Source organism: Ambystoma mexicanum, chromosome 1p (assembly GCF_040938575.1).
Source record: "Ambystoma mexicanum isolate Mex_15411 chromosome 1p, UKY_AmexF1_1, whole genome shotgun sequence".
Lineage (NCBI taxonomy): Eukaryota > Metazoa > Chordata > Amphibia > Caudata > Ambystomatidae > Ambystoma > Ambystoma mexicanum.
The window spans coordinates 214,580,966-214,600,835 of NC_090921.1; the positions used below are offsets into that span (position 1 = coordinate 214,580,966).

The following is a 19,870-nucleotide window of genomic DNA, read 5'->3' on the forward strand; positions in this document are numbered from 1 at the left end:
CAGTTCTGGAAACATATTTGCCAATTACTAGGAATCCAACGCGCTCTTTCCTCAGGATATCATCCCCAAACCAACGGAGCCAGAGAGCGCGTAAACCAAACCTTGGAACAATACATCTGTTGCTTCGCTACCAAGGTCCAGGACGATTGGTCCCTCTCAATACCAGTGTTAGAATTCGCCTATAATAATTCGGACCACTCTGCTATTCAGACCAGTCCTTTTTTCTGTAGCCAAGGATTCCACCCTTCGGTTCTACCCTCCCTCCTTCCTCATCCTACACCAGTTCCAACAGTCGATTCCTGGATTGAAATGCTCATTAATGTTCAAAGAGAAGCCAAAGAACAATTAGAAAAGGCCAGGACCCAGACCAAACTGTATGCAGACTCCAAACGAAGACCAAGCCCCTCCTACACAATAGGGGATAAGGTTTGGCTGTCTTCGAAACTGCTACCAAGGCATTTGCGACCAAATAAATTGGCTCCTCCATATTATGAGCCATTCCTAATAAAGGAAATCATCAACCCAGTGGCCTACCGACTCAAGCTTCCAGACTCCTGGAAGAAAATCCACCCAGTCTTTCACACGTCTTTAATGAAGCCATATGTTCAGACCTCTCAAACTAACCTTCGGCCTAAACCAGTACTCATCAATGACCAACTGGAGTATGAGGTCTCCAGGATTTGCGATTCTAGACATAGACGTGGCAAACTCCAGTACCTGGTGGAATGGAAAGGATATCCCCCCCCAGTGAACGCACTTGGGAACCTATATCAAATCTAAATACCCCCAGGCTACTCAGAAGGTTCCATCTCATACACCCGGGCAAACCCGGTGGAACGAGTTTCCGGAGGAGGCGTGCTGTCATGAACCATCGAACTCGCCCCTTCTGGGCCTCCTGGTCCCCGACACGTCGGGCCTTACACTCCATAATACTACCAACATGGCGGCAAACTCAGAATGCTGCTCGCCAGTCTTCACGTTCTACGCAGCGTCCTCTATAAAGAAGCCACACCCCCGCGTCTCAACGCTGCTACTAGCTGTGATCGGACGTGTGCTCCGAACCTTCTCTAGTGCTACTTGCTATCCCCTGGCCTCTGGATTCCCTTCTCCCGACTTCTTCCCTATTTCCTAACTTCCCGGAAACCCTGCGTCGCTTCCGCGTGCCCCCCAACTCATTCTTGAATACTCTCGGAGTTTCCCCGAGATCCTGGACATCGAAGCTGAACTTAATCTGGAAGCCGAGGACGGCCGAGCGGGCTTATTTAAGTCCCGAACCATACGAAAGAAGACTCCACCTAAAGAGGACATCAGGCAACATAGACAGGTGAGAAGGGGGGAAACCTGTGACAGCTGTAAGTTTTCTTAACCTGTGCCCTGATACCTCTGGGTCCGGCGCACACAATAAACAAACAAAAACAAACAAAACAAACCTGTTTTGGCGCGCAGAGTAAATCTCAAAAAGCACCTTTCCACAAAGAAATGGCGAAAAAAGAAGACCAGGGCCAATTTGACAGAAATGGCACCCAAGGGTGCTTTACTGCAGCTACGAACGCAGCCCACGGTAAAGACACCAAAGTAGTACAAAAGTAAACCACTGCCACCAGCCATTCATCGCGGAAAGGGCAACTTAAAAAGGTTACATTGGTTGGGGCCATAAAGGACCAAAGTGAGGTGGAGGGACTACAGAAGTAAATGGCTCATAGACCAGAATGGGCAATCTACATTTATAATTCTATGGAAATAATGTAACCATTATTTAAATCACTGAGGACTCCCGGTCTGACGACAGGGAAAATTCAAGCATCTGAATCTATGAAAGATCCAATGCTGGAGAAATGAAAAAGTCCTAGAGTCCAGAAAAGGAGCTTGGGGTCTCTAAGGTAGAGAGGAATTAGCAAATTTCTGAGAATTCTCCCCAACACTGGGTATGTAACCTCTGTTCTTCTGTGCTAATTGCCTTTAACCTTAGAGACCCCCCAGCCTATTGCTGGAATATGGGACCTTCTTTTTTATTTTTAACCCCCCCTCCCCCCGAGTGAGTGGGCCTTTTCGCCACCCACTCATGCCTTTTTCCTCTGACTAAGATTTAGTGTTCCTTATGTTTTAATGGAGTCTGGTAAACGCCATAGGCATCTGCTTTTTATATAGTGACACACAGCAGCCTTTGCTAAATATATATCCTCATTACTTGAACTAAAAACAAATTAAAATTATTATTAGTTCCCAAGAATAGTAGGGCAACTTTTGTCTTACTTACCTTTTTCCTTTGTGGGTCCAGTACACACCACTTAATGTGGAGTGGTGGGGGGTACATTGTAACTCCTTATCCCACTTCTCAAGTAACTTGAATGGCTGGTGGCAGTCGTTTCGTTTTTATTACCTTTTGTGCAAGGTATCTGCAGGGTGATTTCTCAGCTGCAGTACAGCACCAAAGGGTGAACCAAAATGGCCACGGTTTTCCTTTTTCACCATTTCCCGTTTGTTAGTTCTTTCTGTGCTTTTACTCAGTCGTTTAGATCAAGTTTGAGTCCATTGTGTGTTTTGCCTTTGGTGGGCTTCAGACCTGAAGCCCACCCAGGCTCCAGTTTTTCTGGGCAGGAAGTGAGAGAGGAGCCCCAGACGTCACTGGACTTTGTAGGCATATCTGGCCAAACCCAGTTCCAACTGGGCAGGTAGCTGTCCTAGAGGACAACAACCCACGTGCGATTGACAGCTAAGTGCTGTGACTGAATATGGGATTTTGCATAGAAGTCGAGGGTTTTGGGACCTACATGCAGAGTCAACCACTGCAACATCAAATCAGAAGAAGGAGAGATTAGCCAGCAGCACCTTCCAGGACCACGAAAACACCAGTGAAACCTTGCATCTGTGCTGACCCCATTTTCCCATCAATCGGGACGACTTCCTCCCTTAGGCTGGCGGGACCAACTAGCCTCAAGACCTGCTTTATTCTGAGCCAACCCCTGAGTCGCTGCGACCTTCCTGTCCTGCAATTTCCCAATACACGGGGTAACTGGACCATCAACGTTTGCAACTTCTTCCGAGGAGTAATCCGGTGGAAACTTTGCAGGCATCCGGGTAATTTTACAGAAGCAAGTAATCTTCCTCCAGAGTCCCCTCACCAGTGTACAGGACCGAGGAAATTCCAACCAGATATTCGTTCCTCTTTGGCGCTGAGAGAAAGGAGCCAAAAACACAAAGCCGATGTAAAGAGTGTAATACATTGCTGCCAGACGTTCTTCCTTTCGCCACCATGTCCAAGGTCCAGGGACAAGGAGCTGCATCAAGAAGGAAGTCAGCTGGAACATCTGCTTCAATTCTAAGGTACTGTGGGGCCTTGGGCTCAACCACCTTTAGCCAAATCTAGTGTTCCTAGCTTGGGGAGTGTTCCTTTCTATCCTTTTCAATTACTGTAAATCACTTGTTTCGCCCTAATAGCATGTGCACATCTGGTATGCTGTCTTGAGCTCCTGGATTTTTCTTCAACTACGACTGTTCAACTAACTTTTTCAAAGAGGTATGCATCAGAACTAGAACTGTACTGTTGACTTTGGCTTTCCTGGCTCCCTAAAGGCATCCCTCCTGAACCCTTTTAGGGAGAATTCTCTGTAAAGGCTAATTTCCCAAACCTAGTGAGTCCCCCAGCAGCTTTGCTGGATTTTTGGGGTTTATTTTTTTCTCCTGCTAAGAGTGAGACTCTTTTTCTCCCACTCTTCGACATGATGTGAGGTGTTCTTTTGACTTTGGATGTGTTCTATGGGCTATGGGGTCCTTTACCCCATAGGGCTTCATGTGTTTTTGATATGTGGGTTACACAGCACCCTCCGTGCAGTAACCCATGGGTGGCATAGCGACCCCCAAACAGACACCATACCCTGGGACTGATTACTGTCTCCCAGGGCATGTAAAGTCACCATTGACTTTACTAGTCTTAAATTGTGAACAGAACCAGTACAAACCATCATATTGTGGACGTACTGGTCGGGGAAATTCGGTTGCCCCGGGGTCTGTTGTTCGAGGGGGCACTGTCCAATCCCCCCCGACCGAGTTTTGACTGGTGGCAGTGGATACTACTTTTTATATTCGACCGCAAATGTATTCCTATGGGATTTTCCCATTGTTCGAGGCTACCACTTTTTAAAATAGCCTCGAACATACTGCCGGTTTATTAAATTAATATAAATTCACCGGTTGGTATTTTTTCCCGAAACTCTGTTCCAAAATGTCGAGCCCTTTGTTCCACTTTTTGGCGGGCTTCTCCACAGAAGCCTCCAAAAGTGGTGCCACTCTGTCTGGGTACCACAGAGGATGTGCGAGGGGGTTTAGGCACCCTGGACTGTGTTGCCTCGGCAACTCAAGTCGCACTCTTGTGTGATTGGCCCAAGTGGTGAGCCGCCCGGCTCACCACTTAGCATGTTCGAGTCACAGCTAGGCTGACTGAATGGAAGCATGGCTTTGGGGACTGGAACATCAGAAGTCGCCACAGGACCTAAAGAATCCGAGGAGGGAGAAGCCGAGCCGACCTGCAACGACGACACCACCGGTGGAGCCCTGCTGAACCGTCTCACCACTTTTCCCGACGACAGAGGAGATCTCCAGTCCGGAGAGTCTTCTTCCTTTGACTGGTGGGGATAACCAGTTTGCCAGTCTTTTTGCCTTCCTGGACCATCTCGTGGCCGCCTTGCCCGTGCTAAGCACCCCGGCAAACCAGAATACCACGGTTTACCACTACCGCGAAGAAAAGGGTAATACCTTGTAACCGGAAAACTCTGCGGCTGGTTTCTTCCCTGGCAGTGCAACGACCTTCATCTTTCCTCCACGTCGAGACCTCCTCTTCCTCTGGACGAAACACTGACTTGCACCTGCTGCCAAGAACAACTGCCCCCGATGGAGCGTTCTTCCCATTTCAGGTACTGTGTCCCGCTTGGCTTCCCTTGCGACAGATCGTTCGGGGTAACAGTAAATCCTCGACTTCCTAACCTGGGTTAGCCTGGGGCCTGTTAACTAACTTTTCCTGACTTGATCTCAATCTTTTGTGAACTATCTACAAAGACTCTTTGGGCATAACCCCACTGTGTGATCCTGGACACATTTCGCTTGCTCTCTCTAAGAGTGGGCCTGGCATTTGAACTTCCTTGCTCTCCAGTAGACTTTGCCTAACCTGCCTCACTGTGGTTCTTTGAAAAGTATTGCAATTGTGTGCTTTCATAACTCTGCCTTTTCCCTCCCTTTTTATATAACTTATTAGAGTGCCATCTTAGGTTAAGCGCTCACCTCTGTCTGAAAATAAGTGGTGTTTCTCACTAAGACTTGTCTAATAAGTAATTAGGGTTGTATATATATAATAGTGACTGTGTGTTGAATTTACTTACCTCTTTTTGTGCTAGTGTAATTTACAAGTGTTTCTTTAAATAAATAATGATATACTTTTACACCAAAGCTCTGGTCAGTGTTTGCTTGTGCTACAGTATCTCTGTACCTATTGTGTACACTCTATATACTGCCTAACTCATCTTGAGAGAAGTCTGACTGCTCAGCCACAGCTACCAGGTAAATCTGGGTGGTACAGACTGCTACCAATTGGGTTTACTGCCAACCACCTGTAGTCCTAAATCTTTTGCAGTGGTCCCCAAGTGAACTGCACAGGTTTCTGCCTAACAAACCCTATCTGCTTTGGCAGTGCTTGTCCCCTATAAAGGTTTTAATTGTTTTACACTCTTATTGCAGGAAAAAATCGCTCTGGGAGAAAAGACTATTGTTACAGTGCTACAGTGTTCTATTCGTTCTATAGAGTTTGGTGTTACCCTCCATGAATGAACGATTAATTAATTAATGTATTAATTAATTAATGTATGGTGAACGATTAAGTGCTACTACTGACCTTAACGAATTTCACTTATTGTGCTGGAAATGTTTTAGTACAAAATGAATGTACTCACCTGCATTATTGCTGCTTGAATAATTTGATTTTGAAATTCTACTTGGTTACTATTAGTTGCTGCATATCTAGTGTGATTATTTTGCTTTGTGTACATAAAAATAACTCATTTCAATATAACTTTCCAGGGTGTAAGTGTTTACCTGAATACTTGAATTTACTGGTTTCATTGTAATGCTCTACACCTGACAGTACCCCTTCTAAGATAAGCCTGGCGGCTAAGCCACTCTTCCGACTTATGTAGTGCAGGCCTTTGTTAAACGTTGGGTCACTAATGCCAAGCAGAAAAGTCTTGTAAAAGTCCTACACCAGTTGGACTTCACAAAATCTTACCCAACAGTCTGCAAGCTCTTCTTCACTGCTGAGGTGTTGGGTGGCCTGAGGTAATACCTACCTAAAGTCTTGTCGCTCCTGTGGGGCTATGGTGGCGATTTGTGTGTTTGGCGGTCCGCCCAAGCTGAATTCTACAAAGTCTCTGAACACTTCTACTGACTCTAAAGTCTAACTTTTCAGGTGAAAAAACCCTCTGGAACTCTTACAGTTGTGCCTCATCCTGACCTGCCTACAGCTGGCCCGTGGACCACCACGGATTCTGCCTCTGATAACATTCATGCCCTAGATTATGGAAGGGCTGCCAAGTACATGGCCTCTGTGAAGAAATAATAACAAGTACAACTATGTGTTGGTACTGTAACCTTTATTCCCGAAATAGAATGTTACAAGTATTAAAGTTATTACTTTTTGAGTTGCTTACTGCGAATATGAAAAGTATCAGTTATTAATTACCTTTGAATTGTGTCCCACTCTTCTAAAAAAGTAATGTTGGTGTGCCTACATATTCCTGAAACCGAATAAATGTAATGGTTTACGACCAACAGGGTTTTACTGATTTTGAAGTGCATACTGCCATTCTAAAAGTGTATTACTGAGTCCTTACTTACCTTTGAATTGTGTTGCACTATTCCAGAAAGTAATGTTGGTATAACTATAATAGTACTGTGTTAGAACAGTTTTAAAGTCCTACTGTTAGTGAGAATTCTCGAAAATGTGCCAATTCCCTCCACCTTGGAGACCCCAAGCAACTTTGCTGGATTTTGAGGACTTCATTTATTTAACCTGGAGAGAGCGAGACCCTTTTTCCCCCACTTCCTCATGTATTTTCATGTGATTTTGAACACTGTTTCTTTTGGTTGGGGAGTCTTGACAAACTCCATAGGCAGCATCTTTTACATTGTGTCACACCGCACCTTCAGTGCAGTGGCACAGGGAAGATTTCCCAAAGGTCTAAATACCTTTTCTTGGATAAACTACTGTTTCCAAGAGCACTAAAGTGAAATTCTCTTTACTTACCATTGTAACTTTCTAGACCCAGCACACACTATCTTACAATAGGGTGCTGGAGGGGACACCTCGTATCCCCTTTGTCTAGCTACTCATGTAACATTTTTATGTTACCCTTTCCTCACTGAATGTCTGGTGGCAGTGGTTTTGTTTTAATTACCGTGGTGTGTATATAGCACAGGCAGCGTTTGCAGCTGCAGTAAAGCACCCAAGGGTGCCATTTTTGTCAAAATGGCCCCGGTCTTCTTTTTTCACCATTTCTTTGTGGAAAGGTCCTTCTTAAGAGTTACTCTGCGCACCAACCAGGTTTGGTCCCATTTGTTCCCTTTGCCTTTGGTGGGATTCACAAATGAAGCCCGCCTCTGGCTCCAGGGTGTCTGGGGTAGGCAGGAAGTGAGGGAGGTGCCCGAAAATCCCTGTGCTTAGTCTCCTAGGAGACTAGAAATGCACTCTGTGGTGATTGGCCGGCTGATTGTCCGGCAAGGACAGCCCCCCTGCTGGGTGATTGACAGCTAGGCTGGAATGAATGGGAGAGAACTGAATAAAAGACGAGGCTTTTGGCTTGGAATGCAGAGTCGACCACTGGACAAAGGAACCGAAGAAGAACTTGAAGAGGACGCCTGCTGCAACTCCTGGACCGTGGGTTTGCCTGGTGAAGCCCTGCTGCTGTGCTAAAACTCCAAATTCGTATCGACAGAGAAGCCCCTGCATGGACAACTTCTCCCTTTGAGTTGGTGTGACCAATTAACTCCAAAGTAAGCCACCTGGACATCCCCCTCGGAGCTGCCTGAATTGCCACAGAGTTGCTGCTAGAAACCGTATAGCCAGGGAGAGGAACACCAGATTGTGTGTGTTGCTTTTAAGCTGGCCTAGAGCTCCAGGAAGTTCCTCTGAACTCCCACGAAGCAGGACTGACTGATCCTGAGCCCCCTCAATAGAGTGTGGGACCCCAGAAGCAAGGAAAGTCCATCTCGACAGCCAGGAACCGCAGTGTTGCTATCTGCAGTGGACATGAGGAGCTGAAACACTGAACAGCCATTGAAAGTGATGTTCGCCGGTTGCAAGTTTAAACCATCCCAGTGCAGTGCAGGAGTCCCCCGACGTCCTCCCTCTTGTCCCCATGACTGAGGCCCAGTGTTAGGCAGAAACCTGTGCAGTTCCCTTTGCGAACACTGCAAAAGATTTAGGACAACAGGTGTTAGCAGTAAACCCACTTGGTAGCAGTCTGTACCAACCAGATTTACCTGGTAGCTGTGGCTGAGCAGTCAGACTTCCCTCAAGAAGAGTTAGGCAGTATGCAAAGTATACACAATAGGCACTCAGAAACAATAGCACAAGCAAACACTGACCAGAGCTTTGGTACCAAAGTATATAATTAATTATTTACACACACACTGTTTGAAACACTCCAGCACCCTTATTTGTAAAACACTCTAAACACAGTTACTATTATGATATATACAACCCTTATTTCTTGTCAGACAAGTCTTAGTTAACACCACTTATTTCCAGACAGAGGTGAGCGCTTAACTATAGATGGCACTCCAATAAGTTCATGAAAAAGGGAGGGAAAAAGGCAGAATATGTGAAGATACACCACTCTAAGATTTAGGAACACTTTTAGCAAGGCCGAAGAGCAAAAGTCGCTGGTGAGCCAAAGTCCATAGGCTGGGCCCACTCAGAGAGAGCAGAGCACAAATGCGCCCAAGATCACACGGTTACACTAGGCTTTGAAAGTCTTGCAGAGAGTTTGAAAAGAGTTTAGAGAGGCTCAGAAAAGTTTAGCCAGGGTGTCCCAGGCTAACCCTGGTTCGAAAGCCGGGGGCTAAATCTACCCCATACAGTCGGTGGCAAGGGAAGCCAGGCGGAACACGGTACCTTAAGTGGGAAGGATCCTCCAGCGGTGGCAGTTGTTCCTGGCAGCGGGTGCAAGTCTCGGCGTCGTCCAGAGGAAGAGAAGGTCTCAACGTGGAGGAAAGATGAAGGTTGTTGCACTGCCAGGGAAGAAACCAGCCGCAGAGTTTTCCAGTTAAAGGTATTACCCTTTATTTCGCGGTCGTGGTAAAACGTGCTATTCCGGTTGCCGGGGTGCTTGGCACTGGCAAGGCGGCCACGAGATGCGTCGGGAAGGCGAAAAGACGGTGAAACTGGTTATCCCCACCAGTCAAAGGAAGACGACTCTCCGGCGGGAGATCTCCTCTGTCGCTGGGAAAAGTGGTGAGACGGTTGAGCAGGGCTCCACCGGTGGTGTCGTCGTAGCAGGTCGGCTCAGCTTCTCCCTCGTCGGATTCTTAGGTCCTGTGGCGACTTCTGAAGTTCCAGTCCCCAAAGCCCTGCTTTTATGCAGAAAACCCCCATTCACTCAGCCTAGCTGTCACTCAAACATGCTAAGTGGTGAGCCGGCCGGCTCACCAGTTGGGCCAATCAGGACGGAATGCGACTTGAATTGCCTAGCCAACTCAGTCCAGGGTGCCTAAATCCCCCTCCACCCCTGCTAAGTACCCCAGACAGAGTGGCATCCCTTTGGAGGCTTCTGTGGAGAAGCCCGCCAAAATAGTGGAACAAAGGGCTCGACTTGGGTTGGAGTCACAGAAGAGAACACAAACGCCATTTTAGAACCGAGTTTTGGCAAAAAATACCAACCAGAGAATTAATAATTAAATAAACTGGCGGTATGTTCGAGGCTATCGTAATTAAATGAATAAAGATAGTAGCCTCGAACAATGGGAAAATCCCATAGAGAAATATCCGCGGTTGAATATAAAAAGTAGTATCCACTGCCACCAGCCAAAACTCGATCGGGGGGACGGAGACGTGCCCCCTTGACTAACAGACCCCGGGGCAATCGAATTGCCCCAGCCAGTACGTCCACAATATGATGGTTTGTACTGGTTCTGTTCAGAATTCAAGACTAGTAAAGTCAATGGTGACTTTACATGCCCTGGGAGACAGTCAGTCACAGGGTATGGAGTCTATACTGGGGGGTCACTATGACACCCCTGTGTTACTGCACTGAGGGTGCTGTGTACACACATCACAAAAACACATGAAGCCCTATGGAGTAAAAGACCCCATAGCCCATTGAACACAACTAGAGTCAAAGGAACACACTCAAATCATGTCCAAGAGGGAGGGTAAAAGAGTCTCACTCTTTGCAGGAGAAAAAAAATAAACCCCACAAAATCCAGCAAAGCTGCTGGGGGACCCACTAGGTTAGGAAATTCAGCCTGAACAGAGAATTCTCCCTAACACCCGGGAACAGTGGGATCTGCAGAGCTGCACAGGAACATAAGTCATCTGCTACATCTTTCCTTCATTTTTAAAGGTACCGTAAAAAGTCTGAGAGAACTTACCTCTTGCTGTAGAGTTGCTTGCATCTTCTACTACTCAAGTCTAATCCGCTTGTGGCCCTACATTTGATTCTTCTTTTCATCAAAGACTCCTAAGACATTGTGCAAAGGCTTTTCTACTTACCCATCAGAAGTGCTTCATCCTATATACGACTTGTGTCCATTTACTTCGCCTTAGCCTATTGAACTGAATGACTCTTTTTGGGGAATCCAAAAGTATTTGCCTGCTTAAGAATATTTGTGGTCTCTTGTATGTTTTAAATAATATTTTCCTTTGACTTATTACTACATGATTCGAAATGCAACATTGATATATTATGTCCCCAGCACCCTAACAATTAAAGTCACCTGTGGGTGTAGGTAGTGTCTGTTGGCCATCCCAAAAGGGTATCTAATTATTTAGAGATATTAAGAGTGTGTATTTCATGAAGTGTATTCGAGTGTTACTGTTATATTGCTCCCTTCTGAAGAAGGCTTATTCTAACTGACTGATAATTACATTAATAATTGTTTATTCAAGAAACCTTGCGTGTAAGAGTTTATTTGAATACCTGTAACTGTAAATCTCTAACTCCACTACAGCTCACATTGACCCCTCTTGAGATAAGCCTGGCTGCTCAACGCGCTACCAAAACTGTAGTACAAGCTTGTACCAAAGATTGGGTTTCCTATACCTGTATTCATGAGTTGTTTGTAGTGTTCCAAGAGGGTACTGCATACAAACTTTGGCCAACACCTACCAGACTACATAAAAACCATATCTGAGGCAGTACATAAGCTCCACTCTTAGTATAAGGCTGTCCCACCTGAGCTTGTTTTGATAGCATGGACAGAGTAGCCAAGCGCATTTTAGGAGGGAGAAAGAGCTGTAGCTTGGTACAAAGAAATTGTAGCATACATATGGTCCAAAGAAACACTATGTATTCTAAAAATAAATGGTTTATTTAAATACAAGTAGACCCAGATAAATCTTGGGGAAATAAGTACTATCACATTATATAAACACAATCGTAAAAACCTACTGAATACCTATGGTATGCAAACCAAGGTATAATCTTATTTAGAAGAGCAAGAAGCAAGTCAAGGTGAGTCAAACCTAAGGTTATACTTTCAGTATAGTAATATACTATTCTTGGGAATAAGACCAGGTGAGAGATACAATCAGTATTTCAAGGGTAGTTCACCCCGTCAGTCATGCAGTGAAACTCAGTTATGAAATAACATAATAAACCAACCCTGTAACAAGTATACACTGGGCAACAACACTTTTTAGAACTCGGTTCAGAGCTAGTAAAACAACTCCAATACTTTTTGGAGGGGCCTCAGGCTACTTAATGATAAGTATGAACTATTTTAGAATGCACTTAGCAAATCGGGCACAGCGCATCCCAATTGCACTTTCATTTATTTCAAGGTAATTGGCCCTATCACTATTTTACACTCAGTTAAGCAATGATAAAACAGTGCCAACACTTTTCAGAAGTGGGGAAACACCATTCAGAGTTATGCACTTAAACACTTTTTAGAGGGGCAGAATGTAACTCAAATATAAGCATATATTTAATGACACTTTATAACTTCTTTCACAGAGATACAGTTTGTTAGGACAGTTTTTCTGAAGTCCAAATAAAGGCTTAGTAAAACTATTCAAATGAGACAGTACAAGACTGCACTCTTAGTATAAGGCTGTACCGCCTGACTATATGGTAGTGTAGACAGAGCAGCCAGGCTTATCTTAGGATGGACAGAGGGCTGTAGGAAAGTACACAGAACCTGTAGTATACCAAGGATTCAATAGAAACACTACAACCAGAAGTATTATAAAAAATAAAGGTTTATTATAAATACAAGTAAGTAAGTTAAGTCTTGGGATAAGTACTGGTTATAGAGTCATGAACAGATTTGTTAAAACATCACAATGCTTGAAGGTACACAGACCAAAGCATATAGTCTTGCATGATAGAACACACTCCATGGCTTTTTATAGGAAGGCGCCAGGATTTCTCAAATTTACCTCATGAGTTCCTATTCCCCGACCTTAAGTTACCCACATCTTTCACTGTTATAGGCAGTCTGTTCTTCGACAAGGCTACACTTGGCTAAGGTTTGGAAGTCCCAGAATTAGCTTTCTGAATTTTGTCCTATGGTACAATCTCTAGATATGCTGGGGTGAAAAGCCAAACTTTCAGAATTGTATATGCACGTCCAAGCAACTCGCACAATCAACATTGCACAGTTTTCAAACTTACACGCTTCCAGCAATCAAATGTTCACACCAGCTTACGACATATCCTCCTCTCGCTCGCTCCAGAACTATGGTCCACTCATTTTGACACCCATGCTTCCACAAAATGGCTTCTCTGCTGCATCCCCCATCCTTTTGTTTTTGACATCCATTTCCCACTCCCTTTCCCTTGCTTACCCTTATCTCCAGCAGACAATGGTCTTGATACCCAGGGAGGAGGAGTGAGGGCACCAATACGACACTATGGATACCCTTAGCAGCCCTGAAACTACTATGGTGACGATTTATCACAGTATAAAAGTGTATTAAACCATAGCTGCAACGTCGCAAAAGGTATCAACATTGACAGCTCTGTAGGTCAGATTTTAATGTAGTAAGGGTCAAGTGAGCCACACACTATCGTTTGAATGTGGCTTTGTTCCATAGTTCCATGCAAGGGCTGACAGGTTTTGCTCTGAGCTGCATTTCCCAGGGCAATTGTTCAGACGATTTCACAGCTAAAAATGTGCACATCTGAGCACATGAAACAGATGTTAACCCAAATACTGGGCAGAGCAGACACAGCTAATTCTGCACAACTTAGTATGGTAAAATAAGATGTGTAGCTGTGTTTAGAGCTGCTGTTTTGAAAGTCCATGGCTCAGCTGCAGTCAATTAATGAAGAAACTGGCACAGCACTACCCCAGTGGTATGATCTCACACACACCCACCCATGCCCCTCTGTTGGCATCTCGCTTTTACAGCTTTCACACTAGTAACAAAGGCTTCTCTTTACGCACTCACCTTGGTGAAGGTCTTGGTGATCCGGGACTGGATGTTATTAGTGGTGGTGCTGAAGTTTTTACAAATTTGAGCAATCAGCCTGGCTGCAAAATCTCGAAGGGCCCAGTGGTTGTCCACATCTGGACGCAAGCAGAGCTGTCGGCTTACAATACAGGTCATCACCGCAGGGATTAGCTCGTGCAGCTGAGGGGAAAAAGGAAAAACACCAAATTAATTTAGGGGATCCGATGCTTTACATCAAGCAGGATGACCCAGCTCTGGGAAGAGGCAAGAAAGTCTCAAATTCTATTACCACTTTTAACCGGTCTTGTGAGCATCAAACTATTTAAGTTGATAATACACCAAGGTTAGTGCTAAATGAAAGTGACTAAACAGTGCATGCTAAATCTCAAATTATTTTCAATTGCTAATCGCTTTGGGCCTCATTCCAAGTTTGGTGGTAATTCATAAGTAATTACGCCGAATTACTGTCAAAAATCAGTTACTGTGCCCAGCCCAAGTGTGGGTGGGTGGTGTAACATCCCATATTTGGAGTGCATGGGACTCCATGGGGAATTTTGGTGTATTTACTGCAGACTGAATTACTGCACAGTAAATACATCAATTTTTGGAGGTAAAGTGAAGGATTTACCTCCATAAACATGGGGAAAACAGCAGTAACTCAGTTACCGCTGAAAGAAGTGGTGCTAACGGACTAAAGCTGCTTTTTTCCTGCACCGCCAAACTTAGAATGATGTTCTATTAGGACAGTTTTTCTGAAGTCCAACTAAGGGCTTAGTAAAACCATTCAACTGAGGCAGTATAAGACTCCACTCCTAACATAAGGCTGTAGCACCTAAATTCAGGGTAGCGTAGACCGAGCAGTCACGCTTCTCTTAGGAGGGAGAGAGGGCTGTAGAATCAGTACAAAGAAATTGTAATACAAGTGGTCCAAAGAAACACTATGTATTGTAAACATAAATGGTTTCTTTAAATACATGCAGGCCCAGATACATCTTGGGAGAAGTGCCAATGATCATTTAAACGCATTATAGAAAAACAACACTATGCTTTAAGGTATATAAGGGTAGTAGGCCCTAGCAGTTGTACCGTGACACTCAGCAAGAAATCACTTAGTAAACCAACTGGAAAATATACTTTTTGTGAATAGTGGAACACTTATTCTAGGTACAGTAAAAACCTAGAACTTCTTTTGTGATAACCCACAGTTATACTAGGTGAGTAAAACCTTAGGATGTAATATTCCATTACAGGTGCTTTTGAGATAAGTAACAACTTATTTTAGGATGGCAAACCGCTACCTCAAGGTAAGTAAAATGTACACACTTTTTAAAGGAGCTATCAACAACTTAAAGGCAGGTATAACCTCAGACCGTTTTTGTATCCGTCTAAAGAAGACAAGGGAAAGCAAAACCCAGTGTTACACTTTATGAATGCCTCAAGGTTATTCTAGGTAGGTTAAACCCAATACAGACTTTTCTGGACAGGCTAACAGCAGGTCAGGGGATGCAAGACCCAGTTAGGAAACGTATACACCCATTCTCTGAAAGAAATAGTTAGTGAAGCCAACAGCATTACTTTTGGGAGAGTCACAGGCAATTTACAGTTCAGTAAAATAACCTTACATCTACTTTCTATTAGAATGGCGAAACAGTTTCTAAGGAAAGAAAGTGTTATATACTTTTCACAATGGCAGAACATAATTAAGGTAAGTAATACCTTTTGTAACTGTTCACTCTCAGAGTTACAGTTACCAACCAACTTCTTTTGCAATTAAGAAAACTAACACATATTCTCTTTCCTACGCAAAAGGCCTAATCCTTAGAAGTCTTTCCCTGATTCTTGGAGCATGAGTATTCTCAGTTGCAGAAGAGGGGTCACTAGGGTTTAGTGTCCAACAGGCAGGTCAGGATAGGTTCTTAAGTAGCAAAAGTCAAAGTTCCTTAGGAAAACTGGGCAAACAGGTGAGTACTTTACTTCTAGGGTTAGAAGAGGGTCAGGGGCTTCAGAGAAGACACCTTAGGAGGATTCCAGCACGGGCCTGGGTGCCCTGGGCAAGAGGACTCCCAATCACAGAAAACACCCCAAAACTACACAGGCATCACAAGAGACTTAAGATAAGTAAATACCCAAACCACCACAGTACCTCAGAACAGAAAAAGATTTTGCAGCAGGAGGACTTCAGGATCTGCAGCCAAAAACCCGGTTGTTGAATTCCCTCATCAAGAAGACAGAATATAGGACACTGGAATTGCAGCAGGGATCACGGGGAAGGCTCTAGGCAAGGTTTACCTCACGGCTGGATAAGTCTCTGTGGATTTGGCGCCTTTTTCAGGAGCACAGAAGACAGCCTATCGCCGGTCGGATTCTCATCATTTGCAAGGTCCAGCACTCTGGTAAGGGGACGTTCGGACTGGAATTGTACCTCTGGAGAACCAGCAGAAAGCCAACTAATTTTCAATGAGATTTGGAATTCGGAAGACTGCACTGCACAGTGGCTGGAGGGCCTAGGGTATTACAGCCCTGCAAGGGCGCAGCACGGCATGGGATGGTCTAAATGCTGGTCTTCTTGTGTCTAGTGGGTCTCACCAGGTTCTAGGTCGGAGTCGGTAGTTACGGAGTCTCTAGGTCGAGTTCAAGGAATGGCTACAGCAGGATCCGGTTACACAGCAGGTTCTCCGGTTGCTGGAAATTGTTTCAGCCGCAAATTCTTCATCTTCCTCTTCTTCAGTTTTGGTTCCAGTGGTTGACTACACAGTCAGCTTCCAGGATCAGACTTTTATGCAGGAACCCAGTCAATCAAACAGCCTTGCAACATTAAAATTTAGCCAGCCTTCCAGGTTGAACAGGATTCTCGCAGTTAGACTGGAAGACAAGTGCTGCAGAGTTTTGAACTCCTCTCTCGCTTCCTGCCTTCACACTCTGGAGCATGGGCCACCAAGATAAAAATCGCACAAAGGAATTTCCCACCCTGGAGGTCAGGGGAAGGAACACGAAGAAACGCTAAAATGGCGAAAAAAGAAGACGGGGGCCATTTTGGTTAAAAGAGCACCCATGGGTGCCTTTATCAGGGGGCCGTGGAAACAGCCCTCGGTAAAGGTGCACCAAACTGATAAAAACGTTCACTGCCACCAGCCATTAAAGGCAAGTTTGTCCTTGTAACATATTGTTGCATTTGAAATGAGAATGTGAATACTCTATCTCCCCAGCACTCCACATAAGGTGGGGTGTGCTGGTCTCACCTAATGGCATGTAAAAGGGTTCCAAAGATCCTTTCTACCCTTGGGAACTGTAGTTCTCACAAGGTTAGTCGGAGAAAGTTAAAGAGGAGCCCCAGCAACAATAGGCAGTATGTGCCAAATGTTGTTAAAGAGGATACAATTAAAAAGACTGGAGAGTATTAGAAATGACACCCATAAAAAGAGTAAAAGACTCTGGAGTGTGGAAAAAGATTCCCACTGTTAGGCAAGAATTGATGTATTAACCCTGTGGGAGACTACACAATATTTGTCTCTTGGTATTAGGCAACTCACCTTTTGGTATAGGCCTGTACTAAAGTTGGTAGTGTGACTGAGCAGCCAGGCTTATCTCAAGAGGGGTAAATGTGAGCTGTAGAGCTGTAGAAATGAAATCCACAAATACATGTAGCCAAGTAACACTTGCACTCAAGGTTTTAATTATAATTATTTAACAGTAGTTTTTAAATAAGCATTCTTTAAAAAAGGGCAATATAAGTAACTATCAAATATACTTTAAAAATACTTTTTCCAGAATTAACACAAAGCTAATAGATACTCTTTAGAGATGCTTTTTGTTTTACACACTTCCTACACCCCAAGGTGACTTCACTAACTAGGACAGTAATGGCATTTATATATCACTAGTAAACTTTGTAGATTCTGAGGTTGGTTGAAAGGAAAGGTTAAGGGAAGGAAACAGGTTAAACAGGTTCTCAGAGCATGCAAGTGTTCGGCAAGATTGTATGAAGCAACCCAGTGGGAGACTACACCAGCCTTGTCCTCTTGGCAAAAGGGTACCCAACCTTTGGTATAGGTCTGTACTACACAAGTTGGTAGAGTGACTGAGCAGCCAGGCGTATCTCAAGAGGGGTCAATGTGAGCTGTAGAGGTGAAACAGATTCACAGTGACAAGTATTCAAATAACACTTATACTCAAGGTTTCTTATTAAAATAAGTATTTATTAATTTAATAGTCAGTTTTAAAATAAGCCTTCTTTAGAAAGGGCAATATGCAACAATAAAATACACTTCAAAAATACACTCTTCAGTTTCAGTTAAGCAAGTAGATACCCTTTTGGGACGTCAAACACTTCCTACACCCCGAGGTGAATTCAATAGCTAGGACACTGGACATTGATATATCACTTTAACACTTAATGCAATACTAGAGGTTATGGAAAAAGGAAAATGTAAGGGAAGTAAACAAAGGTTAACAAGTTCTCTGAACAAGTAAGTTCTTTACAATCCCCCAATGAATTATAGGTTAACCCTTTCCCGGCTATACAAGTAACTTATGTATGACTTTTTGAGGGACAGATGAACACAAAGTCAGAGGGTAAGAAGGGTCTGCAGGGAGCCAGGACAGCCAATGTCAATTGAGCAAAGTCTAGGGGAGCGCAGGCACTTCTTGAAGATGACACAAAAGTCCTGCACAATGTTATAGAGAGTTTGTAGAAAAGAATCACTGTTGGGCCACAAGCTGTGAGATGCAAGCAACTCTGCAAAGGGCAGCAAATGCAAGTCTCCAGTGAGAGCAAGCAAACTACACACAACAAGAGGTAAGTACCCCTTAGTTCACAGTACCTTGTGTCTGAAGAAATGGTTCCAGCTGGCTTCTGTTCCTGTTGTAGTCCTGCAGATCCTGCATTAATGGGCCTCAGTCATGGGGACAAGAGGGAGGACGTCCAGGGACTCCTGCACTACGGTTTGGTGGTCGGTGGCAGCAGCAATGGGCTTACTCCAGATCATCAGCACTTCATGCTTTCAGCTACTGGTTAATAGCACCACTGCGGTTCTTTGACACCTTGTGGGCTCCCCTTGCTTCTGGGGTCCAGCACTATGTTGAGGTGGCTCAGGCTTGGGCCGTCCTGCTTCGAGGGAGTCCTTAGGATCTTCCTGGAGCTCAGGTCCAGCATAAAGATGATGCACTCGTTTCTGGTGTTCCTGTCCCCTTGTACTCGGTTCCGGCAGCAGCAAAGAAGTACAGCCAGCAGGGAGAGGGGGTTCCAGTCAAGTTAGTCTTGGGGTCAGTTGGTCCCACCAATCCAAGGGAAAAGGTTGTTCGTTCCGGCTTCTCCGGCCGATACGGAAATTGGAGCTTCAGCACTGCAGCAGGGCTTCACAGGCAAACCAATGCTCCAGGAGGGTGAAGCAAGCCTCTCTTTCAGTTTCTACTTCGGTTCCTCCGTCCAGTGGTCGACTCTGCCTTCCTTGCAAAAGACCTCTGCTTTTATGCAGGTTTATCCCATTCATTCGCATCCCAGCACCCACTCACACAGCAGGGTGGCTGTCCTTCAAGGACAGCCAGCCAATCACCTTTGGGTGCATTCCTGTAACCAAGCAGACCCAGCACAGGGAGTTTCGGGAACCTCCCTCGCTTCCTGCCCTGCCAGACACGCTGAAGCCAGAGGCGGGCTTCACCAGTGAATCCCGCAAAAGACAACATGAACAAAGGGACCAAACCTGGTTTGGGGCGCAGAGTAAAACCTAAAAAGGACTTCACAAGCAAGAAACTGAAAAAAAGAAGACCGGGCCATTTGGACAAAATGGTCACCCATGGGTGCAATACTGCACCTGAGGATTCAGCCTGCGGTACAAACGCACAATGGTAGGAAAATTAAACCACTGCCACCAGTCATTAATTGCATGGAGGGTAACATAAAACTGTTACATGAGAAAGTAGACAAAGGGTGATACTAGGTAACCCCCTAGCACTCCAAAGGACTTCTCTGTGACATTGTACTGAGGGTGCTGTGTGTCACAATACAAAAAGGTGATGCCTATGGAGTTTGTCAAGACTCCAAAACCAAAAGAAACGGAGTCCAAATCAGATAAAAATACTCGAGGGAGTGAGAAAAAGGTCTCACTCACTCCAAGATAAAAATGTAAAATCCTAAAGTCTAGCAAAAGAGCTGGGGATCTCTAAGGTAGAAGGAAATTAGCACAGAAATAATGAGAATTCTCACCAACAGTG

The 19,870-nt window shown here is 44.7% G+C and overlaps 1 protein-coding gene across 5 annotated transcripts in view; it reads right to left on the reverse strand.

The window, feature by feature from the left end:
* TAF6 (TATA-box binding protein associated factor 6) overlaps positions 1 to 19,870 on the reverse strand; it is a 262,044-nt gene that overhangs the window by 119,485 nt on the left and 122,689 nt on the right. For all 5 annotated transcript variants that reach the window (XM_069646383.1, XM_069646386.1, XM_069646390.1 and 2 more), the window contains exon 10: positions 13,658 to 13,840. In XM_069646383.1, the coding sequence (XP_069502484.1) occupies positions 13,658 to 13,840 (183 nt within the window). The remainder of the gene's footprint in view (positions 1 to 13,657; positions 13,841 to 19,870) is intronic.